Source organism: Xenopus tropicalis, chromosome 9 (genome assembly GCF_000004195.4).
Source record: "Xenopus tropicalis strain Nigerian chromosome 9, UCB_Xtro_10.0, whole genome shotgun sequence".
NCBI classification, from domain to species: domain Eukaryota; kingdom Metazoa; phylum Chordata; class Amphibia; order Anura; family Pipidae; genus Xenopus; species Xenopus tropicalis.
This window is the reverse complement of record NC_030685.2, coordinates 66729905-66757660: the sequence shown is the minus strand read 5'-3', so window position 1 is coordinate 66757660 and position 27756 is coordinate 66729905. Positions and strand designations below refer to the sequence as shown.

The following is a 27756-nucleotide window of genomic DNA, read 5'->3' as shown; positions in this document are numbered from 1 at the left end:
AGCACTGATTATTTTGACTCCAGTTCTTCATAGTAAGAAAAATGAAGTTGTGCAAAGTCCAGTACTTTACTCAGACTCACCTTTTATTCCTATATCTTGCAGAAGGATAATTCTTTTATGTAAAACTGATTCCTTCTCAACTATAGCTCAAGATGTTCTACAACAAATGGAGGAGTAATCCAGAGATATTTCCTATAATGGTGCACAGCTCCACTGGCAATATCATGGACAACATTTGGAGCTTGAGCATGCCCAGTAAGCACCAGTTCATTTTAAAATTCATTAGATATTTATTAGATGTATTCCTGAATTTTTAAGTCATCTGGTCACCCTAGCCTAGGGCAGCCCAGGATATAAGAGTATGTTCAGCTCCACCAACATCATAAATTAAAATCACAATGATCTGGAACTATATACGGCACCTAAATAGCTTCACTCTGATACGGCAGCTGTACACTAGCCTATTATACAAAGGTCCCTGAATTAATACATTATTTGTAGCCTATTTCATTGTCAGGGTTTAGATGTGTGTCAGAGTGTAGAAAAGGGCACACAAAGTATTTAAATGTTTTTTTTTTCATTATTTAGCTTTTTATAAAGCAGCTCTTGAGTTTGGAATTTCAGCAGCTATTTGGTTGCTAAGGTCCAAATTATGAGACACTGGAATATAAAAAGGTGAGGGCTTGAATAGAAAGGTAAATAATAATAAGTCACAATAACAATACAATTGAAGCCTCACAGAGCAATAGTTTTTTGGGCTACTGGGGTCAGTGACCCCCATTTGAAAGCTGGAAAAAGTTAGAAGAAAAGGTCAAATCATTAAAAAAAAATTCAAGACCAATTACAAAGTTGCTTAGAATGAGCCATTTTATAACATTCTAAAGGGGCATTTTCTATTGCTCGATTGTTTCAATATGGGTTTGTCATTGCCAATTTTGCTGCGGAAAAAAACTGCGACAAAACCACAATTCCAAATGCTAATAACAGCTAAAACATATGGAGATCATGTAGAAGTCAATGGTAGATGTCTCTTGTACAATAGGATCTTTCTTTGCTTCGTGGTTTTAGTGAGACAAATCAAAAAAGTTGCGATTTTCATGCAACAAATTGAAAACATTGTGGATTTTGCATTTTTTCTGCAACTTTTTTTCATTCATGCTTTTTTCTGAATTCGGATTTTTTTGGTAAATTACTGCCATATATGGAAATGAGTTTAGTTACAAAAAAATATATAGAATCAAGAATATCCTAATTTTAATAAACCACCCCCATAACTTAAAAGTGCACAGCTCATTTAGCCCTCATAGCGTCAGACCCAGTGAGCTGCATTTTTATTACAAGCCAATAATATGCTGTTTATTAGAGCTGCTCTTAGATGTAAATGCAAGTGATATTAATCTAAACATGAATACTGTCACAGCAAGGACACAGATAAAAAAAAGCCTGTATGAAATCTAATTATTCCTGTTTTTGACTTGCTGGGAAATATAGACTGACAAGGTTATCTATATAATGTATCCTTTGTCAATCATATAGGCATGGCAGGTTCTCATAAAACTTATGTCTAGACCATAACCCTGTGTTGGAACTTGACAGCGATGAACCGGATGATCTGAAAAGGTCACAATACAAAACTCCCCCCTACAATATAGCATTTAACTTCCCTCCCCAGCTATTGCTATAGCAATACTGCTGTGAGCACCACAAATTGTAGCTCAAATGTGTCTGCACTCCAAGAGCACTGGATCATTTACTTTAACAATGTGAGCATGTTCTCATTATCACGTTCAACTTGATTACAGCAGGGCCTAATATTTAAAAGCACTCTTGGAACGGGAGAAGGCATGAACGCATGATCAATTCCTAATAAACTCTGCAACGGGCTAATGTATGCCGAGTGATTTAAAAAATATCAGATAAAAAATGACCAGCAGCAGACGAACAAAATGTAGCCGTTAAAAGACATACCAAGGCGGAAGGGTGTATTCTTTCAAAGAGTTAATTGCAGGGAAATGATTTCATACATTTTCTATTTTGTTTAAAAAAAAATGAAGAAGAAATAGGAATATGACATTTAGAATACTCAGTCTATGATGGCCTGGGCAGAAGTGATTCTGATTGCTTCAGATATGTTCTTCTAAAGGACAGAGCTGTCATGGCAGTCACTTGTGAGCGATATTCCTGGAGCGTTGAGAAATGGTTTCACTGCTTGCCTGTTATGTGTGTGGTTTGCTATAAACTTACACAAAGTACTTTGCAATGGTCTTACTCAAAAAAAGGATTTATTTTCTATTACCATGTGTTTGCATGTAATTAAAAGGCCATACACCTAGGGGTGCCATCATGGACTCTCATGGCCATAGCAGGTACATGGGGGAGACGAATGTACCATCAATGAGTGGAGCCGTGTCATCAAAGGGTGGAGTAATGACATCAATGGGGAGGAGTTGTGCCTTTAAGTGTGAAATCAGGAGGGAATTGGGCAAGTGTAGGAGCTAGGCAAGGGAGAAAGGGGAGGTGGGCCAGGATTGACTAGTTATTACAAGTTTATCATACTTTGTTGGTAAATTTGTAATATTACGACCTTGGCTAGTATTCTACTGCCTGGTGAAATACCGGCTAAGTGACAACCCTACATTGTACTTTCTGTGGTGTACGATGGTGTACATGGACGCAAGGGAACCCTGCATTTTACACCTAAAATTGACTATGAAAAAGTCCAGTGATAAATGCCCATGATAAAGCAGGTTCAAACCATTCACAAAAGGGCACGAGTATAAATATGTATTATAGTATTACTTTTATCTAACAGCAGAGGCAGAGTTGTGCAGACCCTTGGTCTTTCCTTTAAAGTAGAACTTGATCTGAAAATCCTTAGCAGGTACAAAAAAAAATAGAAGAAAATGTTTTTATCTTGGTCAGTTCAAGCCAAACTGCTGAGTATTGTAGCATATAAAAATAGAGGGGCTAATTTACCAACGGTGTGAAAATTCACCCTAGTACATTAAACCATGTCAGCCCACACCTACCTGGATGGACAAAGCTAATCACTGAATGGTTGTTGTGGGTTACTGCCCAAGGCAAAATTTCACAGCATATCCAAAATATATATGGAACATTTTTTTTCCCAGGTCTAGTAATCCATAGCAACCAATTTTCCTTAAAACAGTTCACCAATACATGTACATATGAATGTGCAGTCACACGACACATGTTAAGTTTTTATCCTTAATAAAGCTTTTTTGAATTTTTATCCGCTGTCCTGGAGTCCGACGAGTGCATGCTGTTTAGTGCTGGCTATTGAAGTTGAATCTCCCCATGCTGCGGGTCTGGGGCATGGCACCCGGGCCACCAAAAGGAAGCGGTGAGTGAACATCCTGCATTTTGAACTTACATATGAGCATATATTCCCCAGAACGAAGAGAGAAAAAAGTGATAAGCGAAAGGTTCGGGGCATAAGCACCCGAACCTACTATTTAACTGGGTGAGCGCGAGCGCTAATTGAAATATAAATCAGTTTTTTTATCTGTAGTGGGAAGGACTGTGAGCCCCCGAACAAACAAATAGTACAGTTGACCAATACAAACAAGGAACTGTGGGTAAAAAAAACTGGCAATTGTATTGGAAAATGACTCCTACTCAGGGCCAGAACTAAGGGTAGGCAGAAGAGGCGTGTGCCTAGGGCACAAAGCTGGGGGGGGCGCTAGGCACGTATCTCTCGTCTGCCTTCCCCTAGTCCAGGCCTTCCAGTCCCACTGATAATCCCCCTTCAATCCACTTCTTGATGTTCACCCGCCTGTGTCATCATCAGCGTGTGTGTGCATGTGTGCTCACTTTGGGGACAAGGGTGGAGCGAAATAGCTGGCCAGTCTGGCCTGGCACTGCCCCTAGTGTTCCTTATATGCATCTTTACTCAAACAGTTGAAGGAGCTTTAAACATAACAGATGGTTCGGGGAAATCTCCTCCCCTGTGTGCAACAAAGCACCTGAAAATACCTGCCTCCTAGAATCCATTGGTACCGACACATGGACAGCACTTTACATGCAGAAATGCTGGGTAATGGCACAAAAATATGGAAAAAGGTATTTCAGTGCGATTACCTGGCATTGCTGCGCGTGAAGTGTTGCAGACTTTCATTACTATTTGTACTCAGTTCTTAATTGTTAAGCAATTATTTGCTAAACATAACTTCAGTCAGAAGGGGGCACATAATCCGTTGCTCTATATAAGCTTGTGAGCGTTTCTACTCCTCCTCCTACTTTGCTTTGGGATTTTAGAAGAACGCATGTTTGTCTGCTGGAGGTCACATCCTGAAGAAAAGGAAGAAAATTGTGATTCTGCACAACAATAGAAAATGAACCAAACATTATTCCAAGTTAATTATGCCTAACTTCTTTTCTGTCTGTATTATCTATTTAAAAACATCATTATTGCCGCAGCTTTGCAGCCATCTGCTATCTCTAGTCAGCTGTACATAGCCACTCAGAGGGTTTCTCATTGTGTGAAATCCCAGCTTTAGGTTTAAAATAAGACAAGGCTCAAAATGAGGAGCAGACCACTCTACTCAGCAGAATGGAACAAAACTGTTTCGCATGATGTCTCCTACTGACCTCTGCTAGTTTAGTTTTAGAAGAAAAATAATCGAAGAGGGATTTTACCAGCGCAACAAGTCTGACCAACAGAGGGGTCACAGGTTGGGTTCGGTTATCATTGGAACAGCGTTTATTCAAAATGCAGCCCTTTCTAATAGGACACAATGCAATCAGGTATAAAAGAAGATAAAAGTTCAAAAATAGAAACAAAAAGAAAATTTACCATCATACCATGGAGCGTTACTGACTTTTGTCATTGTTTTTTTTGTATTGTATTCAGTATGCTGCATTTATTTTCATTATTTTTCATAAAGTGATAAGAATTATCTTATTGTACATATTGTAAATAAAAGCCATTAGATGTGTAACTTTACTGTGGCTTTAATTACTAAAAACATAAGTTCGGAAAGTAACCTTGTAAGAGATAGTGAATCCCTGTTTATTAAAAGAGAGCAGTAAATCCTTTAAAGAAAATCACCGGCACAACAGGTTATGGTGCAAGCAGGATTAACCTTCCGTGTTTATTCCAAACTTGACGTTTCAGCGATACAGCCCCTCATCAGACTTGATGAACATGCAAGGTTAATCCTGCTTTCACTATGACCTGTGATTTTCTTTAAAGTTCTGTGACTTAGGGGTGCCGTCCCCCTACACTCTGCACCAGGTTGACACTGCAGTAAATCCTTCTCAGGCAATAACAAAATTGTATCTCAAGGTTTTAAGGTGGGCATACATTATAAGATTCATTCAGATCTTTCTCCGATATGTCCTCCTAAGGTAGGTTATAATGGGCTAATTTGATCGTTTGGCCCTAGGGCTAAAAAAATCAAATCTGCCTGATTGACATCTGGCCAATTTTCAGCCAGATATTGGTTGGGTAGGGCTTTTGGGGGGTCCCAATACACAGTCAGATGAGCTGCTGATTCAGTCTAAAGGACTCAAATTAGCACTTGTATGACCACCTTAACTCATAGACTCAGGGTTGGGGCCCCATTCTCGACTTCACACCAGGAAAAGGGTTTGAATCCCACTTATTACATCTGTGTTGTCAATCAACCTTTCTCCTAAAGCAATAGCAATGTCTTTGAGGGGTCCGGTGAAAACTCCAGGACAATACAAAATGTTAAGAAAAGACTGTATAATGATATTACTGTTACATCTAGTGCCTCTTCTTGTAAACTCTGTTTTGCCTACATAAATCCAACATCTTGACAAACAATCTTTTCATTTTCTCACTGAAACTCTTTTGTCAGTTTAAGTCTTGTGGTATAATCCTCTAATAATAGAATTTTTTTTGGCATTACCTTGTGATTTGGTGGGTGCTCTATCATCATCGGAGAGTGAGTGAAGTGTCACAGCCAGATGAATTTGTAAAGGAGTCACTTTACCAGTTCATCTGCTTATAAATTGTGTTTGGTACAGAGGCATAAATATGTTTGGCATCATTTTCAATGTTCTACAAGCCTGTGTTGAAGATAAGTAGCCGATCTTCTTTTAATTGATTAGATACTAAATTTAAAAAATTATGTCATGAAATATTGGGGGTGACATTGTCAGGAAATGCTGGAACCATTGTCATGTAGTGATGGAGCCACAATGCATCATGGAATGCTGGGGTAACTGTGCTATTTAATGTTCGAGACCACTGTGCCATCAACCGCTTGGGTGATTGTGTCATGAACTGCTGGGATTACTGTATAATGTATATTGCTGAGTCTACTGTTTCATGAAATGCTGGAATCATTGTGTCTTGAAACTGTGAGACCAGTGCATTATGAAATGCCTGCAAAATGGAACCACCGCAACATATATTGCTGGGGCCACTGTGGAACAAAATTAAATGTTCGGGATCCTGTGTCATATTTTATGTCTTGTATTGCTGGGGCCACTATGTCATGGACTATAGGGACAAGTATGCCATGAAATGCTGGGATAACCTTAGAAAATGTTAACATTTTCATTCTCTAAAGAAATGTGGCGATAAAAACTGGGCAGGTAGAATGATATCACCCAAAAAAGGTTTATGGTCCAGGAATTCTTCCAGTATAATGTTCTGTCTAGCTTCAGTCTTTTTATTTCTACTTGGAACAGATACTTGTCCTGTTACTTGTGGGCCCTTCCTGCCTAAACTGAGAGGCTACCCCAATCAAGGTGCTTAGTCTGATCCTTAGGCAGTTCATATACAAAGCAATGTATTATCAGGATAACCATTGTAAATAAAAGGGTTGGATACTACTTAGGTGGCAGGGCTTCCCATCTCAAGGAAGTCCAGCTTTTTAGTCCTTTTCCTGACAGTGTCTCTTGGTTAGTGGGCCATGGCAACTAAGTAGTGACTGATGACTCGTGTACTAATGTTCACCCAATTTACCCAGACCACTTCCTGTTTTGCCCAAACACAACCCAACTAAGCACTGCCCTTTTTGAATAACCTGAGATTCAGAATAGCCACATCTTTCCTAGCTCTCCATTATGATGGGCCCTGATTGGATTCCACTGGTGGCAGCTCTGATGACCATAACTTTGTTCATTATAGTCTTCCATTCCTGTTTGTAGTCACAGGCCTCTCCATGGCCACAAATGGGAGCAGTGGGGTTGCTACTTGTTTTTTCTTGCTGGGCTAATCCTTGCCATCTTTCATTATCTTTCCTCTAGTTAATAAGGAGCCCAATAACATATGCCAACATTCATGCATCAAAAAGCAAGCAATATTACCAAAACTTTTCTGAGCCACAATACTGAAATATTAGACTCTATAAATTCCCACATTAGTCAAAGCAAAGCTTGTCCCACATTAGTCCACCCCACTTAGAGTCAATAATGTCAACAGCCTGCAGCAGATTTTTCACTAATGGTCATATGTTATTGATTTATGCAGTAGAATTGAAACAGCAAAGGACATAAAACTGAGCAGAGAAAATGTTATTTTTAAAAAAAAGTGACCACAAGGCAGCTGAGTTTCCAAATTGGCAAGCTGCAGAACATACAGCTACATACATCATACTAAAAGTCAATTTCAAAGTGAACTGCCCCTTTAAGTGAAGCTGATTAGTAGATTCCTGGGGGTATTTCTACCACTAAGAAGTCTGATTGCACATTCTATTTAGAACCACATCATTCTTATTCAAGAATCACACAGATACTAATCTACGTAATCGCAACAATTGTGTGGTGCCCCTTACCATTAATCTTTCTTATTCAGGTTCTGTTAGACTTGGAGCTAATCAAATCTCTGCTTTCTGACCCATTAATAACCTGTAATGTGGATATTGCAATATTTTGAAAAGATTATAAAAAGTAAAGTAGGACAATTTTTGGCATTTGACTTTTTTTTTGTCTGGTTTATATAAATCAAGTATAAAAAGAAGGAAAAATCCTTCCCATCAGAACACAGAGGCAGTGCTGGTGTTGCCCACAGTGCCCACTACTGGAACCTTAAGTTTGTCCCTGACTTTTACTAATAGTTTACTCGTAAACGAACAGAAGACCTTCCTCGCACACCCTTAGCTCTCCAAAGCAATTTAGCGCTCTGTGCACACTGCTGGAGGGATCGGCACCCTCCCAAAATTCCAAGTAGCAACAAAAGCACTGGCACTCAGAGCTGCAAACGGGACTAGCCCTTTAAAAAATCTTTATTGCGGAGGTGCAATTGCCTCCGCAATAAAGATTTTTTAAAGGGCTAGTCCCGTTTGCAGCTCTTAATGCCAGTGCTTTTGTTGCTGCTTTTACTAATAGTTTCCCACCAGTGTCTCCTTGACGTTTTAGTAAAACAAACTTGTAAACAAAAACTAATTTATCGTCAAATTCTTCTTAACTCCACTTTTTTGAGTTCCCCAATAGTTTTTTTTCTCAACAGTTCGATCTATGAAGTGACATAATGGCCAAATTCTTTAAAAACCTTGCAGACTGCACCTGTTCCCAGTGACTTGCCCCTAAACCACACAGGTTCTATTTTTTTTGCTCCAGGGTTGATGTGCAAAGAGTTGTATCTGTCAGTGCTGCAATAGGGTGGGACCTGGGTGTCCACTCACACCCCTTCCCTCCATGTATCTTCCATGACTCACAAAGCATGGAGAGGCAAGGGATGCAAGGTGTTCTGGAACTGTGTAGCAGGCATTAGGAAGTTGCATTCCCTTTAACCAATGGTAGGCAAAAGTGCTAAGTCTATTGAGTTGATGGGTGCAATTTTGCACCCATTAATGAGCACAGCTCTTGTGCCTGGTACAGGTATAGGACCCGTTATCCAGAATGCTTGGGACCAAGGGTATTCCGGATAAGGAGTATTTCCGTAATTTGGATCTCCATAACTTAAGTCTACTAAAAAATCAATAAAACATTAATTAGACCCAACAGGATTGTTTTGCATCAAATAAGGATTATTTATATCTTAGTTGGGATCAATTACAAGATACTGTTGTATTACTACAGAGAAAAAGGAAATCAGTTTTAAAATTCTGAATTATTAGACTAAAATGGAGTCTACGGGAGATGGGCTTTCCGTAATTCTGAGCTTTCTGGATACCGGGTTTCTGGATAAGGGATCCTATACCTGTATTGGGAAGTGAAATAAAGCTGTCACTGCACAATAATCTCAATCTACAGCCATGTTGGGCATAGCTCACCAACCACCTTTGCATGAGATATTTTGTCTGGGGGAGCAAGCAGATATGGCTAGTATGTTATAGGGGCTGGCAGAGGACACCCCAGCAATTAAGCCCATTAATCTTGAGAGTGCATAAAATACCCCATTCCATAATGGGATGTAGTTACACTATTGATTAATAGTCCTTGTTTCTAAGAGGTTCCAACCATTATCTTTCCATTTTCCAAGCTAACCTAGCTTTATTTCTGCTCTGACGTATATAAAGAAAACATAAAAACTGATATCTGGATAAAATAAATGTAAATAAAATGCCAATAAATAATTAAATTGAGGACCCTTAGCAACAAGAGTTAAACAAAGCAATCAACTGTTCCTTGCAGCCGCATGTCCTATTAGCCCGATTCTACTCGGCACCCATTTAACTCCATATTCTTTCCCCTTCACTAAGCTTAGCATAAATGTAGCCCCCCAACCCACAGGGGTGTATATAATACCCTTGTAGAATGACAAGGAATGATGAGATGTAGGTGGGAGCTGTCTGTAAAAAAAAAAAAGCTAAATTGTAACAAGAAAAAAAATGACATTTTAGAATTTAAATGTTACACAGTTTTTATAAAGCTTCAGTCAATTTATTTTATTTATTCTAATGAAGAGCATTACAACTGCTTTACTGCACTGAAGCAAGCATCGATCACATCATTAATCACACCTTGTGAATAGTCACAAATCAAATTCTACCAGCAAGCACTGAATCAGGGGCAATGAAGCATAAAACTCCTTCACAATTTATGATCTCTCCAATTGCATCTTTTCAACCATTAAATTGCAAGATACCATAAATTTTTATCTTCTTCACTTCAGTCACATTATTGATTCTGCCTTGTGAAATATAGAAGAGCTGTAAATCTGAGCGATTGAATTAATTTTTAAGCCTTGATCTCAGAACAGGAACCCAACACACTGGTAGGGTTGTTAATTCACACTAAAGAACAAATGGTAGAAACATTAAAATTTAAATAGACGACGGGGACTTAAAAGAGCCATAGTTCTGTCAGTCCCAGTCCTCAGCAACCTTGAAGGTATGTTTCCATAATAGTTCTAAATCCAGAGGAAACGCAACAGTAATAAACACGAGGGGTAAGTAAGCCACAAGCGTGTCGCAATAGGACATCAAAAAATTCTTTATTCATGAAAAAATTAGGCATTTGTTATGGTGGAGAAATGACAAGAAGGAAAGTAACACTTTGGCAGAGGGACAACTATCTTGGGAGCAGACCCTGATACTTTGGGGGGCCTTGTAATGATTGGCTACAATAGGGGTGGATTGTTGGCACTAAAATAGTCAGCCCCACTCCCTCATATACTAGCGACATGACAATAATTACTGTAGCACTATCATTTATAACTCTTAGGTACAAATGTAATTTTGATTAACATAATCTCCATGGTTGGCGGTAAGGACAGGGTTGCCTTGGGCCCACCAGAAATGCATTCTGCATAAAGGGTCAGAATGCAGCAAAAGACAAAGACAGGTTAATTACCCCTCACAAATTCTATAGGCCGTAAGGGCCATGGCTTGCACTGGGGCTCCTTTTCTAACAGTGTGTATGTAAGGAGTTGAATGGTCTTTTGTTTAGTTGATAATAAAGTTGTTTGAAAAAAGGAATAACCCTGGCAGGAAGCGGAGGGTGGCTTTTGTGGCAGTGCGAGAGATAGGAAAAAGAAGCCTGAGAGAAATAAGGACTGAGAAAACACCAGGGCATATTTATTATGGTGTGTAAGCCACCATCACCAATGTTGCCCATAGCAACTAATCTGATCTTTGCTTTTGTTTTCTAACTTCTAGGTGGCCATTCAAATCTAATTGGTGATTGGTTGCTGTGGGCATCATCTCTGGTGATGTTGGCTTACATACCAAAATAAAAAGGCCCCCTAGTTGGGTAGCCAAAGTAGGAACCTTGTTGTGTATGACATGCTGTGAATAAAAAGACAATCCTGGTTTAGGGACAGTCTTTCAAGCTTTCTAAAGTCAACTTTACATGTACACGCAAACATAAGAACCCACAAATTCCATAGGTAAAGTATTTCTGTTTTGTGCCTACTGTGCCTATTCATGTTAATATGGCTCAAGGCGGATGGCCCCATCAGGCTACTGTGCCACAGAGATCTCTCTCCCCATTACCCATCCTCAGCTTGATAAATCACACAATGCTCATTTGTTTTGTCCCTGGACCAATTGGTCAGAGAGCTGGCATGTCAGTTAAGTTAAGTACAGGTATGGGACCTGTTATCCAGACCTGGGGTTTTTTGGATAAGGGGTCTCGTCCTACTAAAAAAGTAATTTAAACATGAATAAACCCAGCAGAATTGTTTTGCCACCAATAAGGATTAATTTAATATCTTAGCTGGGATCAAGTAGAAGGTACTGTTTTATTATTACAGAGAAAAAGGAAATATGTTTTTAAATTTTGGATTATTTGCTTAAAATGGAGTCTATGGGAGATGGCCTTCCCTTAATTCAGAGCCTCCTGGATAATGGGTTTCCGGATAACAGATCCCATACCTGTATAACATATAAGAATTGTATATATGAATATGAAACTATAAAATATGGACTATGGAACCTCCATACTCTCATTCAGACTAAGATCATGATATCTATATCATATAACAGCGCATTTTTCAATAAATACATGTTTTACCTTTTTTTAAAGCAATTCTGATAACAAAAACATAGATTTTACTGTACAACAAAGACATTCAACCTGAGGGCAATGAGCAAAGGACAGAAACCGCACACTTCCCATTGTCAATAAATGGAAGCGATCAGCTGCAATTACGGGCATTCTGATCACTGCAATTTTCCCTGCAAAAATAGTGCCGATCAATATACCTTTTGTGACATTGCCCTTAGAAAACAAGAAGTGAAAAGAGGTGGTTATTTATTAGATGAGATAAAATATAAAAATGGCTTCCCATTTCTATATAATTTTTACTCTAAAAATGTTACATTCCCCGGACCCAATTCTTTTAAAGAAAAATAGCTTTAATCCCACACACTCAAACCTGAGTAAAAGTCGTTTTTATCCATAGGAATCTAGTATGTTAGTCACAGAAGTGGGAACTGAGCATTAACCTTACCTGTAAAGGGCTATCCGGAACCATGTCAAACTCTGGAATTTTCTCTGCCCAAGGTGTGAATCTTTTGGTATCAGGATCAATATAATAATCAAAGACTGTACCATGTGAAGGAAACTTAATGGTTCTCATTTCTTTGTTCCACCATTTACTAAACTCCAGGCGGTAATCAATAAGCTGCAACAAACCAGTGTTGAAAGATAACGTATTTTAATGAAATCACAAACCCCTGAAATATCAGTCAGGGTTTCATTTGATTTGTTTTATTTGTTTATTTTTGATCCACAAAGCTAAATTTATTGCAATTTTACCTAAGAAACCTTTCCATGGTTTTCTAGGATTCCCCAGCAGAAACCAAGCATGCTTTTCCATAAGGTCACTTATACTACTCCCCCATATTAACTTTAATAGCCAAAAGATCTAGTTTTGCATATCACATATGAAGATTAGGACTAGGTGGATCAAATGGATTAAGTCATTTTTTCACAGGTGATTAATTGTCTGTACACATTTGTTAGTTGTAGTGGAGCCTTCATATGTTGGGGCTACAGCGGGGTAGGTTTATATTGGCCAATCATAATTCATATAACAGAAATACAGATGCACTAAAGCTGGGTGTCTAATGTGAGGAAACTGACGAGTCTTATGTCAGGCAGTAAATTATAGAATTATAAGCAGCATTGTAGACACAGTACAAAATTATCAGGAATTGAATGGAAGTCTTCAATGATGTAACCTTCAAGCCATTGCTTCCTCTAGTTTATGGCACATAGGAAGCTACTAAACTAAAGGATAGGGTGGATTATAGTTAGTAGTGGTATAGTCGTTATAGTTCCTTTGGGTCATGAGCAGGGCTACCATCAGAAATATCATTTAAATGGCCTATTTCCTCTATTGACAGGGCTTAGATATTGCCTTTTCAGCCCAGGGCCCCAGTGGCCACAAATGTGATGCTGTCTTGTCCCTCCAGACCCAAGATCCACCAGGCCCCCTACAGAATTCCTTTCTGTCCCCAGCTAATGGTGGCTCTGACCATTAACCATAATATTCCTTCCATATCATATCATCCATACAAAGATTACATTTCTTACCTGATCCTGAAAGAGAGCACCACCAAATGACCAGACACAGGCAAAGACAAAATAAATTTCATATAATTCTCGAGGGGAATCGGGAGGTGTGTTATCAGGAGTCAGCAGACAATCCAGCAGGGAACACAGTGTCTACAGGAGGAAGAAAAGGTTTTCTTTTCATAAATGAATCAGATACCCATTTCAATCACTTTTTCATTTGCAGCAATATAGGGTTTTCTAGAGTATTAATTCCAAATAGACTCATGTACACTTGTCTAGAATAAAAAAGGAGACTTTTTGGCAATGATTATGGATTGGATCCACACAAATTGTGGAAAATCTCCCTTAGTGGTGTAAAACCACAAATATGTAGATACTAAACCCGTTATGAAGCTGGCCGGTGGGTGCCTCTTGCTAACAATTGTTTTAAAAGTGTGAGCTCATTGGGTTTGCAGCATACGTACTTCTAGCCAACACTTTCATACCAAGGGCTTTAGTTTGTGTTTACCTGTTGGCATTTCACTACTCCCTGTCTCCCTAAAGCCCACCTACGAACTCCCTCCCCCCTCCCTTAGGAATGTTTGATCTCAGCTATAAGGGCTAGAGCTGGAGCAGGAAGGTATTTAAAATGGCAGCTGCTATCTTAAGAAAAGGGAGAAAGCTCTAAAGTTGTTTACTCAGGTATGGTAATGGTTTCTGCAGAATAAATATATTGTTCTAGGTGGCACTAATGTGGCTAAAATCCACTGTAAAGAGCCCAATAAGCCTGCTGCCTAGGCCCCCCCCCCCAATCGCAGGGTCCTGCTTCCTGTTCCCCCCACGATCAGGTTGGGAGCGCTGGTGCATGCAATTCCTGGTCAGGGGAGAAGGAGGAGGCCACGGGGCCCAGCAGGGCCAGGGCCAATCATGTTTTTTTCCCAGTTTCCCACAGCCCAGTCCGACCTTGCTGGTATCTGAGAATAACAATTTTGTTAAATTAAAAGGGATCAGCTGGCAAACCTGATAGAAAGCAGAGAACAATTTGGGAAATTCTTAAAAGATGACATATACTGTATATAGAAAAAAACAGCTATTAAAAGAGAGATTTTTGGTTTGGTTTGATATTTCAGTTCAGGTTCAGTTAAAAGAATATCAGGTAAAAAGAACAGAACTGTGAGGCAGAGAGAATTTGGGGGATAAAACAATCAATAAAACAATTCTAGCCACATGATCTGCTTACTAATGTTAAAACCTAGAACCTAAAAAAACTGTAAATGGTTAACGGGGGGAGGGGTCAGTGGTCCCACTGAATGGCTGGGCTGAGTGCCTAACCTGGCACCTTGTGCCCACAGGTAGGTGCAACTGCTATACTGGAGCAGGGTGCAACCATCGAGGAGTGCGAGAAGGCGCAAGTGGTATATGTATTACATTTAATGGGCACAGTTCTGCATTCCTTAGCCTGCAGTTTGTGATAATATTTGATATAAAAATCATGAAAATATAATGCATTGCCTTTACCTGCACCATGCTGTTTTCTGGGATTGGAGTTATGGTCTTTAAATTACAGCGCACTTGCTCCAAACAGTAAGGAACGTACTTGTCAAACAATATCGTCAAATTTGCCTTTTCAGACTGAGTTTTGTGAGTTTCGATCCAGCTGGTAACATATCTAATAAGGAAGAAATCGGGTCAGACACAAAGGCATGAAATAAGAAATACATTTAAATATCTGTAGATTAAGGGGCAGACTTAGAAATTAGAGTTTACCACAGAAAAACCACTTTCTATTTATTCCTATGGGAGTTTTAGAAGTGTATTTATGAATAAGAAAAGCTCACCATTTTATAAATACGTTTATAAAAATCCCACAGGAATGAATAGAAAGTGGGTAAGTTTGGGGCTCAGTTGGTAAAACCATTCAGCTTATGCAAAGGCACAGTATATGGTTAGCACTATAGGAGGAATGGTTAAAACATTAAGGGGCAGATTTACTAATCCACGAACGGTCCGAAGGCGTCCGAATGCATTTTTTTCGGAATGATCAGTATTTTTGCGACTTTTTTGTTGCTGTCACGACTTCTTCGTATATTCTGCTACTTTTTCGTCGACGTCACAACTTTTTCGTATATTTTCCGCGTCTTTTTCGTTGCCGTTGCAAAAAAATCGGATTGGTTTTTCCACCGTTTACAATCACTCAATACGAAAAAATCGTGACGGCGGCGAAATAGTCGCGCAAAATATGATAAAGTCGTGGCAGCGGCGAAAAAGTTGCGACAAATACAAAAAAGTCGCGACAGCGACTAAAAGACGGCGAAATTTTCGTTTCCAATCCGAATTTTTGCCATTCGGGATTCGAATTCGTGCTTTGGTAAATCTGCCCATAAGCCTTTCTTTTTAGTTACGCAGTGGACTTTCCTCAGTGTTAAAGGAGAAATGATTCTACTTTTGGCCCCTATGTCACTAGTTAAAGGGGGTGTTTACCTTTAAATTAACTTTAACTAAGATATTCTGAGACAATTTGCAATTGCCTTTCATTTATTTTTGTGGGGGGTTTTTTTGTTATTCAGTTTTTTGTTCAGTAGCCTTGTTTACCTTAGTAACCAGGCAGCTTGAATAAGCGACTTAAATATGAATAACAGAGGAACTGAATAGAAAGATAAGGAATAGAAAATAACAATAACAACAAAATGGTAACCTCATATAGCAATAGTATTTTTGGCTGCTGTGGTCAGTGATTTTGAAGAGAAAGGCAAATAATTCAAAAACTATAAAAAATAAATAATGAAGACCAGTTGCAAAGTTGCTAGAAATAGGACATTCTTCAACATATTAAAAGTGAATTTAATGGTGGAGGTTCTTTGTATCTGTATTCAGTTCCCTACACATGGGTATTAAAAGGACAATGTGACTTCATTTTTCTTGTATTTGTCTAATGGAAATGAGCAGTTCAATCTATATTTATAGTGCTTTTGCTTGATTTTGTTAGTACAGAGGCATTACTGGGTCCCCTGTACTTTTAGCCTTGCCTAAGCACTCATTAGGGGTAATTTATGATTCCCACAGGCAGAAGTGCCAGAGCACTAGGGATACAAGAGTGTGCCTACTGCCCACCCCTCATGAATAGAACACTGCCCAATGCAGAGCTCTGTAATTAAGGGGGTAAGAACAAGTCCCTTTGCTCTGAAACAGAGCACAGAAGATGGGGCATTGCACCAATGTTTGCACTTTGCACACTGCATAGGAGGTTATTAATGATCCTTTTATCTCTCTGGGACAATGTCCACAAACGCCTTCCTGCCTCCTGAGGCCTCCCATTAAAAGAAGCCAGTGAGAAAGGCAGCTTATTAGTCTGGAGGGCATAGTATAACATCACTGGGCACATAGTTAAGTGCTTACTTTGGAGAGCTAGGGGGCACAGAACAGTTTGTTTTATTGACTCCCTTAATGATAGTTTGGCTTTAAAAATGTGAGGCTGCTCTGTAGAGTTAGATTTCTGCCACTCTCACCTTAACTACTGCCAGCGAGATATAAATATCCTATACTTACGGGCTCCAGCCAAGGTCTTGTGTGTTGACATAAAGGATGCCAGCTCTAGATACTGTTGCTGGTGTGGCCGCCCGGAGATGACTGATTTCAAAGAGGAGCCTCATGGAGGGAGACAATGATATTCGCTCATTGCTGGCTAAGGTCAGAACCTGTGAAAGAGACAGAGCAGCGATCGCAGTGTTTTTACAGAATCAGTTCTGTTTAACAGAATCCACACAAGAAAAAAACACACAATGCAAAAACTGCAAAAGGCAATGAATATAAATGAATATAATGATGGTTCCCTGTAACAACTAGAGCTGTGGAGAAGAGATGAATAAGTGTAAAAGTAAAAATAAGGTTCAGTTTTTTGCGCTTAATGCCCGTATACGTTCTTCCTAAATCCAATAATGTTTTTTTGAATAATAAAGGAGCCTATGAATCATGCAGTTAGCAGGGTGAAGCAGTTATCCTTTGCAGCTCATGTGGTTTAACCAAGCAAATGTCAAGGTCAGCTTTAATGGACACTGTTATGCGAGCAAGCTAAGTAGAAGTGACTTGGATTAATTTTACAGGCATTATTTGGAATATCATACTATTTAGTGTGCTGATAAATGGCATTTCGCACCCATACTACAAAGGCAATATATCATATAGTCCTGCCGCACCAGCGCAGGTGCATTGGTTTGTATCCCTGTACCATGGCAGAAAATTATTTTTTAATAGTTTTATTTTTTTAATAGAGTATCTTCAGACTATAAGGGCAGACATACAAGAGCACTGAGGGACAAAAAAATATGCACCCCTTAGTGCTCATTCAAATTGAACTTCTGGTCTGGCTGCACCTGCACCTTCAGGGTCAGACTGGGCAGGTGGGACTCCAGGACAAGACCCAATGGGCCCCAGCCATCACTGGCCATGCTGACCCAGGCCTGCTCCCTACCAGGACCAGTGGGCACAAGTTTTCAGGGGGAGACAGAAGCAGAAGGTACAGGCAAGAAACGCATTGGGCAAGTGAGCAGTGCATTGGCCAGATGTGTGGGCAGGGAATTGGACACTGCCCCCTAACTTGATGCATTGAATTATAAAATGGGTAGGGAGTGGGAGGGGTAATACCTATGTACTTTCTGCCCAACCCTCATGAATACAGTGCTGCCAAATGCAGGCAGAACTGTATTAATTTGGGGTATGTATGTCTCCATTTTGAAGGGTTGGGACCTGCATCAATTAATTTATGTGCAGGACACAAAGTGCAAAAAATATGGAGGTTGATGTGGGCAAGGTATTGATTGTTTTAGCATCCTGCCTATCAATCAGGCCATAAACCTATTTGAATTGTGGGGCAACAAATGGCACCTTTTGAAATGAACATGGCCAGAGATAAAACAGAACAACTTAGTTTTCTTTTGTGTTTTTAAAAACAAAGAATGCTCATAGGATGGAACCAACAAATGAATTTAACATGTTGTTAGGCATCTTAAATAGCTTCATACATATAATTTCTACATTACGCAACATGCACAACTAATATGACGTTACCGTAACTTCACCACTTTCTGTTACTGCTGCCCAGTCATGTGTGCTCAACCTGTCGCTCAATCTGTCACTCAACCTGTCGCTCAACCTGCTCAGAGCCAGACAGCAACCAAGATAAAAGTTCCCAATTCTCATTGCACTTCTGACATAGGTATTGTTAAATGAAAAGTACAAACCTTATTGTCATCCATGACTGTGTTCAGAGACTCAATCCACATTGGATCAATATCTCCATCAAGAACAATCCACTTGGGACCATCATGGGGTATGATAAAGAGTTCCCTCATAATAAAGGAAAAGAGTCCTAAAAGAACACAGAATTCTTCTTAAGTGACAGACTGTACAGAGCAGACAATAAATATATTCACAAAGTAAATCGACAAACCATCTTTCCATTCCCGTGTCGACGGATGAAGAAACCCAAACAGTTCATCTGTTGTTACTGCCTTGGGGTTAATGTCGTTCCAAGTGGGCTTGAGTTTCATGTTAGAATAAGTTCTATGTAAGGTCCTCAGGATCTTTGAAAAAGTACAGAAGTCTTGAGTAGAGGAAGGTTCATTTCATATGGGGAAAGCTTATTCATTAAACCTTCCTTATTTACATAGTGTCAACAGATCACACAGCACAAATCCTGAGCCAGTGAAGCTTACACTCTACTATATACAGGGCAGTTTTATCAGAATCAAATAAACAGCTTGTTTTTGTATTGTATAAGGCAGTTTATTACACTACAGTACAAGGTCATATCCCGAAATGGGTAAAATTCGGATTAGATACGATAATTTCTGATGATCGGAAATGTCATGAATATGCTTACAAAAAAAACGTAATAGTCATGATAATATCGTATTGGCGATCCGAAAGTCGAGAAAGGTGGGAAAACCTTTCTGACTTTGATCCTTCTGTGCATGATTTTGGAAGCCTCCCATAGGACTCAATGGCACTCTGCAGCTCCAACCCGGCCCAAGGAAAGCCTCCCATAGGGCTCAATGGCACTCTGCAGCTCCAACCCGGCCCAAGGAAAGTCTCCCATAGGGCTCAATGGCACTCTGCAGCTCCAACCCGGCCCAAGGAAAGTCTCCCATAGGGCTCAATGGCACTCTGCAGCTCCAACCCGGCCCAAGGAAAGTCTCCCATAGGGCTCAATGGCACTCTGCAGCTCCAACCCGGCCCAAGGAAAGTCTCCCATAGGGCTCAATGGCACTCTGCAGCTCCAACCTGGCCCAAGGAAAGTCTCCCATAGGGCTCAATGGCACTCTGCAGCTCCAACCCGGCCCAAGGAAAGTCTCCCATAGGGCTCAATGGCACTCTGCAGCTCCAACCCGGCCCAAGGAAAGTCTCCCATAGGGCTCAATGGCACTCTGCAGCTCCAACCCGGCCCAAGGAAAGTCTCCCATAGAACTCAATGGCACTCTGCAGCTCCAACCTGGCCCAAGGAAAGTCACGATAATGAAGGTTTAATGAATCCGAAACTTTCGTACTCGGTGCAACAAATACGATTTTGTCGCACATATTGTTGCAAGGTACAAAAAATTAATGAAAAAGTTGCAAAAAATACGCACAATACGAAAACTTTTTTGTATTCGGAAACAATCATACTTTGATAAATGTGCCCCTACATGTAATAACTTGGACAGCACTAGTATAAGGAAAAGCACACAAATGTAAGTTAACCATATGGCACTGTGTCACCTCATCTGTTGGCTGGGGGATGTTTATAGGTACGAATTTTTGACTGCAAAAATGTTGGTGTTTTTTCAATGTAATGCTTGCCAATGGCCCTACTGCTTTTACTGACTAATGCAATAACTCTTCCCATTCAGAAAGCAGCTTTTTGCCCAGAATTTAATTGCAAAAAAGTTACTTTGCATTTCAGGGAATTTGTTGAATTCATCCTGTAGATGTTGCACATTGAGATGAGCAAACTTTTTTACCAGGCATGGATTAGCAGCGAAATTCTGCATTTCCGCAAATTTTTAGCCATTTTTACAAATTTTTTCAGCAATTTCCTACATTTTTTGGTGAAACGGGACAGATTCACTTATCACTAGTTGCACATTCAGTGCAACATAATAAAGCAAACAAGCAAAGAAAATAATAGCAAAGATCTGATTGGTTGCCCTTGACAACTACACTGGTGCAATTTAGCATCTATCTTAGTAACTAGCCCCAATAAATGTATTAAAAATATTATTCCCACTTGACAAGAGTCCAAACCTAAAACAGAACAACAAGGATATAAATAGCAGCCTAAGGCAGAGGTTATTGAAGATATGGGAACATTTACCGTGCTTTTCCCAGTTCCTGCGTTTCCTACTACAAAAACAGAATGGCGCACGGCAAGTAATTCCTCCAACTGGGTGATCTGAAAAGTACGGAAATAACATGGGAAAAAGCAGGACATAGGCAACTAAATTACACAGCAAAGGACTATGGAAAATTGTAATTCAATGTAAAAATTGTAATTGTAACTGCTGTAACACTGGTTTGACAGCCTTCAATTATACAAATGCATTTTTTTGTTATTTAAGTACAAATTATTTTTCTGGCTCATTACAGTTACAGTGGTGTGAAAAACTATTTGCCCCCTTCCTGATTTCTTATTCTTTTGCATGTTTGTCACACAAAATGTTTCTGATCATCAAAAACCGTTAACTATTAGTCAAAGATAACATAATTGAACACAAAATGCAGTTTTTAAATGAAGGTTTTTATTATTTAGGGAGAAAAAAAATCCAAACCTACATGGCCCTGTGTGAAAAAGTAATTGCCCCCTGAACCTAATAACTGGTTGGGCCACCCTTAGCAGCAATAACTGCAAGCGTTTGCGATAACTTGCAACGAGTCTTTTACAGCGCTCTGGAGGAATTTTGGCCCACTCATCTTTGCAGAATTGTTGTAATTCAGCTTTATTTGAGGGTTTTCTAGCATGAACCGCCTTTTTAAGGTCATGCCACAACATCTCAATAGGATTCAGGTCAGGACTTTGACTAGGCCACTCCAAAGTCTTCATTTTGTTTTTCTTCAGCCATTCAGAGGTGGATTTGCTGGTGTGTTTTGGGTCATTGTCCTGCTGCAGCACCCAAGATCGCTTCAGCTTGAGTTGACGAACAGATGGCCGGACATTCTCCTTCAGGATTTTTTGGTAGACAGTAGAATTCATGGTTCCATCTATCACAGCAAGCCTTCCAGGTCCTGAAGCAGCAAAACAACCCCAGACCATCACACTACCACCACCATATTTTACTGTTGGTATGATGTTCTTTTTCTGAAATGCTGTGTTACTTTTACGCCAGATGTAACGGGACACGCACCTTCCAAAAAGTTCAACTTTTGTCTCGTCGGTCCACAAGGTATTTTCTCAAAAGTCTTGGCAATCATTGAGATGTTTTTTAGCAAAATTGAGACGAGCCATAATGTTCTTTTTGCTTAAAAGTGGTTTGCGCCTTGGAAATCTGCCATGCAGGCCGTTTTTGCCCAGTCTCTTTCTTATGGTGGAGTCGTGAACACTGACCTTAATTGAGGCAAGTGAGGCCTGCAGTTCTTTAGATGTTGTCCTGGGGTCTTTTGTGGCCTCTCGGATGAGTTGTCTCTGCGCTCTTGGAGTAATTTTGGTCGGCCGGCCACTCCTGGGAAGGTTCACCACTGTTCCATGTTTTTGCCATTTGTGGATAATGGCTCTCACTGTGGTTCGCTGGAGTCCCAAAGCTTTAGAAATGGCTTTATAACCTTTACCAGACTGATAGATCTCAATTACTTTTGTTCTCATTTGTTCCTGAATTTCTTTGGATCTTGGCATGATGTCTAGCTTTTGAGGTGCTTTTGGTCTACTTCTCTGTGTCAGGTAGCTCCTATTTAAGTGATTTCTTGATTGAAACAGGTGTGGCAGTAATCAGGCCTGGGGGTGACTACAGAAATTGATATTGAAATTGAAAATTGAAATTGATAAACCACAGTTAAGTTATTTCTTAACAAGGGGGCAATCACTTTTTCACACAGGGCCATGTAGATTTGGAGTTTTTTTTCTCCCTTAATAACGTAAACCTTCATTTAAAAACTGCATTTTGTGTTCAATTATGTTATCTTTGACTAATAGTTAACGGTTTTTGATGATCAGAAACATTTTGTGTGACAAACATGCAAAAGAATAAGAAATCAGGAATGGGGCAAATAGTTTTTCACACCACTGTACCTTTTGTGAATTAGGCCAATAGAATGCAACTGTTAGTGTGCAACTTATCAAGAAAATCAGCTCCCAGCAGCATCTGGTTACATGTTGCACAGTTTGTCACCCTAATATTAAAATGGTAGGCCAATTCAATATTGTAACAGAACTGGTTTACAATCATCTCATGTCTATAAGTAGTGGAGTACTGCAAGAGTCAGTCCTTGGTCCTTTGCCTTTTAATTTGTTCATTAATAACCTAAAGGTTGGCATTTTAATTACTGTCTCTAAGCTGATGATACTAAATTGTGCAAAACTATAATTTCCATGCAGGATGCTGCCATTTTGTACTGGATTTATACTGGAGAACTGGGCAGCAAACTGGCAAATGAGGTTACAGGGATTCTGTCATGATTTTTATGGTGTACTTTTTATTTGAATCTTTGGATAAAAGGCATTTGCATGACACATTGATTACATGACATTACCTGAGCATGACTGACCAATCCCCTCCACCCCTTCTGGCTGGTACTAACTGTTACTAGGCCCCTTGGGTTTCCTACCTGGATCTATACCTGAGAACCTATAACACAATTTTTGCTGCTCTACAAGGTCTCAGGGAAGAGATTTGAGAGGGATTATAGGAATAATCAGTTTTATAATTTCCTGATGCCCACTTCAGCAATTTGATTGGTCAAGATATATAATAATCCATTATTTTGTCAATCAGTTTCCTGCCCAGCAAGGACATGGAAATTCAGTGATTTCCCAGCATTAGAGTGGGAGGCCAGTCTGAAAGAATAACTGTCACACTAATTGCATAAAACTAGATAGATCTGCTTTAAGCTTGATGCAAATGGATAACATTATAGAGGTTCAGAACTTTTCATTTCTGCACTGAAATTAGCATGTCATGGTATTAATGATGTTTTCTCATTTAAATAAAAATTCCTCCAACAATGTCTGCTCTGCAGTACAGAAGGTTATATCAATATTTAATATCTACCTACAATACAGATGCATAAAACCTTTGTTTATAGGCTCAGGTATTAACCAGATGCTGAATACTGCAGGCATCAAACAACAGTGATCATTATAGCCTGCAGCCTGCACATTTAGCATTTCCAATAAACTGAGCAGAAAGCCATTATTCCCACCTTCAGAATGAAGTTCTCCTCTGGCTGCAGGTGGAGCTCAGCGACGGACTGGCGAACCATCTGTTCCAACTTCACATCTCTCTTCCTTGGAACTTCCAGCATGGGAAACAAGTCATTGATGAGCCCCAGAAATATTGCCACATCATTGGTTACTATCTTAGGAAGATTAAAGTCCCTCAGGGCCCTCATCAAAACCTAAAAAGGAGGAACAATGCCATAATTATATATAATAATAACAAACCATAAAAGCATAAAATTAGCAAACATTATGAGAAAGTCGCACTGAGACAATTATAACCCATATGGCTTGTTAAACTCAATCTGTTTCCTTCTCACGCTGGATTACCTTATAAGCAGTTTGTGTTGTCAACAGAGCAGAATTTTCTTATGTGCTACAATATGGAGGAAAATAGCACCAAATAATGAAGCTTGTTTCATGTACATTGGATTTGTTTTATGGCTGTGGGGGAATGGGGGGGGGGGGGGCTGGCATGTACATTTACTGATGAAATGCACCCCAGGTATACAGTTAGCTCATATCAACTGCACAGATACCTACAGAATATCAGAATATATGATCATTTTACGTCAATTTAGAATCAGCTTTTTAGTGATGTTTAAAGGCAGCCCCCCCCCCAAAAAAAACTAAATGTTGCAGCATTCATTTATTGTTAGAAAAGGGCTCAATAACAAAAAAATAGCTTTGATCTTTGAGCTTTGATTTCCGAGAAACTTGGTGGTGTGGGGGTGTCCGTTGAATTATTCCTGGAAAACTGCCCCATTAGACTGACAGCATCCCCAGGCCCACGTTACACATATAATATATACATACAACTTACCAGATCCTCCGGCTTGCTCCTGTCTTCTCGCTTCAAGGACCCAGCTACCACTAACACAGACTTGATTGCCCTCAGACCCCAGTCATAATGATCCTGCAAAATTCACATGGGGAGTGTCCTTTATTTATTAGCCTTTGCCCCCAAGGGACTCAAATTAAGTTGTGGAATCAGGTATACAAGCCAAAAACTGGTTTAAAAACAATTACACAACACATTACAGATACTCTTTTTGTAATGGAGGAAGTCATTTTACATTATCATGGAGACCCACAAATTAAGTCATTAGACAAGTTGACAATCAATTATAGTGAATACCGTGGTGAACACTGGAAAAGTTGTTGCCTATAATACCAATGGGAAGATTTATTGGGCTGCTACCTATTTGGCTTTCATGCAATATAGTCTTCTTATTAGCTTATATACCACATTTGTGGGCCAGAATATATGGAAATTATGAAATCATTTAGATCTGTTTATGGAGCCCACAAGAAGGCAGTGGGCTATAATACCTGTAATACCTTGTAGGGCCACATCCAGCCTGAGATGTAGGATTCACTATCCTTGATCTACTACTGTGCTTAAAATCTATATCTCTTCTGAATATTACATTAGAGGGTGGACTTTATTCTTCTAGTTCTAAATATTTACCTGTTTAGAAAGCAGCTGACGGCACAAAGTGTACAGACTGATGAACTTCCTTGACAGCATCCTTGCATCCACAAATCCCTCTGCCACCAGCATTATTTCACATATAAGTTCAAAGTCTGGAATCACCATAGCACAGGGGCTGCAAGACACATATGAGCAATATGATATGATCAGCATAATGATACAATATACCAATCCTATTTTTTTTTTATATGCCTTTTTTGCAGCCCTATATGGGCAAGTGGCATCTTTTTTTCAAGATTTAATGGTTTCACGGATATATAATGTTTTGATGTCCCCTGGAATCAGGGAAAGAGCGCATTTTGACACAAGTAATGAAAGTGGCTTTATGTGCAACTTTGCGGGGAGAAACACATGTCCACAGAGTCTCTAGATGTAATGAGCCCTAAAGTTTTGCTAGATGGGTTGACTGAATATAACCGAACCGGATCCGGGATTCAATGCTTCCCTACTTCTTGTATGGTAAGCCTCAATATATTGCATTGAGAATAAACAGAAAACCCACCCATAATCATTCAACAATGTATGTATTTTCTATGATGCACTCCCAATACATCTACATTATTCAGGCTATTGTTTAGCTTTAGACCAGATGCTAAATGATATTATCGCCTGTTTAAAAAAAATATATATATATAAAAAAAAAACATTAAAAACATTAGAATATCATATTTACCGGAACAAAGCTTTGACATTTTCCGGGAGCTCTGCTCTACCTGCATACCCTGGATTGAGAGTAATAAAGATCCCAATTGTAGTTATCAGCTCAATTGTTTCACCCAGAAAATAAAACCTAGAAAAGGAAACACGGCATGAAAATGATTATTAAAGAGTCTTCCTGAGCGGCAGAACCAAAATTACTTCATCAACTGTTTATATCTTACCTCTTTTTCTTGTGACGAATAGCATCTTGTATTGTTTTCACTTGTACTGCTACTACTGAAAGTACTTCCACTGAAATGCGGTTAAATTCATCAAAGCACCCCCATACGCCTGTCTGGCAAATGCCTTTATAGATGTTTCCAATGGACTAACCAGAAAAAATATATATATACACCTTATTTGAATTTAAAGCTTAGTATAAAATGATATTACAAAGTGTACAATATACAGTGGGAATAGCACTAGGATTACCTATGTGTATGGGAATATAAATATATTAAGCAGTACAAGCAGAGTAACAGGAAGCTAAGTTGCCACTGTGTGGAAAATACATTCTATTTGGAGAAAGTATATTACTACAGGTATGGGATATGTTATCTGGAATGTCATTATGAAGAAAGTTCTGAATTACAGTAAGGCCATCTCCCATAGACTCCATTTTGACCAATAATTCTCATTTTTAAAAATGGTTACTTTTTTCTCTGTAATAATAAAACAGTACCTGTACTTGATCCCAACTAAGATATAATTACCCCTTATTGGGGCAGAACAGCCCTATTGGGTTTATTTAATGGTTAAATGATTCCCTTTTCTCTGTAATAATAAAACAGTACCAGTACTTGATCCCAACTAAGATATAATTACCCCTTATTGGGGGCAGAACAGCACTATTGGGTTTATTTAATGGTTAAATGATTCCCTTTTCTCTGTAATAATAAAACAGTACCTTGTACTTGATCCCAACTAAGATATAATTACCCCTTATTGGGGGCAGAACAGCCCTATTGGGTTTATTTAATGGTTAAATGATTCCCTTTTCTCTGTAATAATAAAACAGTACCTGTACTTGATCCCAACTAAGATATAATTACCCCTTATTGGGGGCAGAACAGCCCTATTGGGTTTATTTAATGGTTAAATGATTCCCTTTTCTCTGTAATAATAAAACAGTACCTGTACTTGATCCCAACTAAGATATAATTACCCCTTATTGGGGGCAGAACAGTCCTATTGGGTTTAATTAATGGTTAAATGATTCCCTTTTCTCTGTAATAATAAAACAGTACTTTGTACTTGATCCCAACTAAGATATAATTAATCCTTATTGGATGCAAAACAATCCTGTTGGGTTTATTTAATGTTTAAATGTTTTTAAGTAGACATAAGATATGGAAATTCAAATTATGGAAAGATCCCTTATCGGGAAAAACCCATGGTCCTAAGCTGTCTGGATAACAGGTCCCATACTGTAAACTCTTAGCACCCACCTCCAAAAAGCCTTCAAATGAATGGATCATTGACAATTAATCTTCCATGACCAATAAGCATCTGCCTGTTGGCCTCTGGTTGTGCAGCACTGAGCTACAGTATCTGTCCCATAGAGCAGTGTTTTTCAACCTTTTTTGGGCAAAGGCACACTTGTTTCATGAAAAAAATCACGAGGCACACCACCATTAGAAAATGTTAAAAAATTTAACTCTGTGCCCAGCAGCAGTTCCCCCCTAGTACATTGGTGCCAAGAGCAGTGCCCCCCTAGTACACTGGTGCCCAGCAGCAGTGCCCCCCTAGTACATTGGTGCCCAGCAGCAGTGCCCCCCTA

At 39.3% G+C, this 27756-nt stretch overlaps 1 protein-coding gene across 1 annotated transcript in view; it reads right to left on the bottom strand.

The window, feature by feature from the left end:
• Positions 1–27756, bottom strand: part of LOC100497531 (dynein heavy chain 11, axonemal) — a 187259-nt gene that overhangs the window by 86874 nt on the left and 72629 nt on the right. Inside the window, exons 33-44 of the mRNA XM_031893873.1 lie at positions 26159–26304; positions 25951–26067; positions 25254–25392; positions 24606–24698; positions 23767–23961; positions 20732–20809; positions 18830–18962; positions 18621–18748; positions 16930–17078; positions 14902–15052; positions 13423–13554; positions 12335–12508 (exon numbers count right to left, since the gene is read on the bottom strand). Coding sequence (XP_031749733.1) covers positions 12335–12508; positions 13423–13554; positions 14902–15052; positions 16930–17078; positions 18621–18748; positions 18830–18962; positions 20732–20809; positions 23767–23961; positions 24606–24698; positions 25254–25392; positions 25951–26067; positions 26159–26304 — 1635 coding nt within the window. The remainder of the gene's footprint in view (positions 1–12334; positions 12509–13422; positions 13555–14901; positions 15053–16929; positions 17079–18620; positions 18749–18829; positions 18963–20731; positions 20810–23766; positions 23962–24605; positions 24699–25253; positions 25393–25950; positions 26068–26158; positions 26305–27756) is intronic.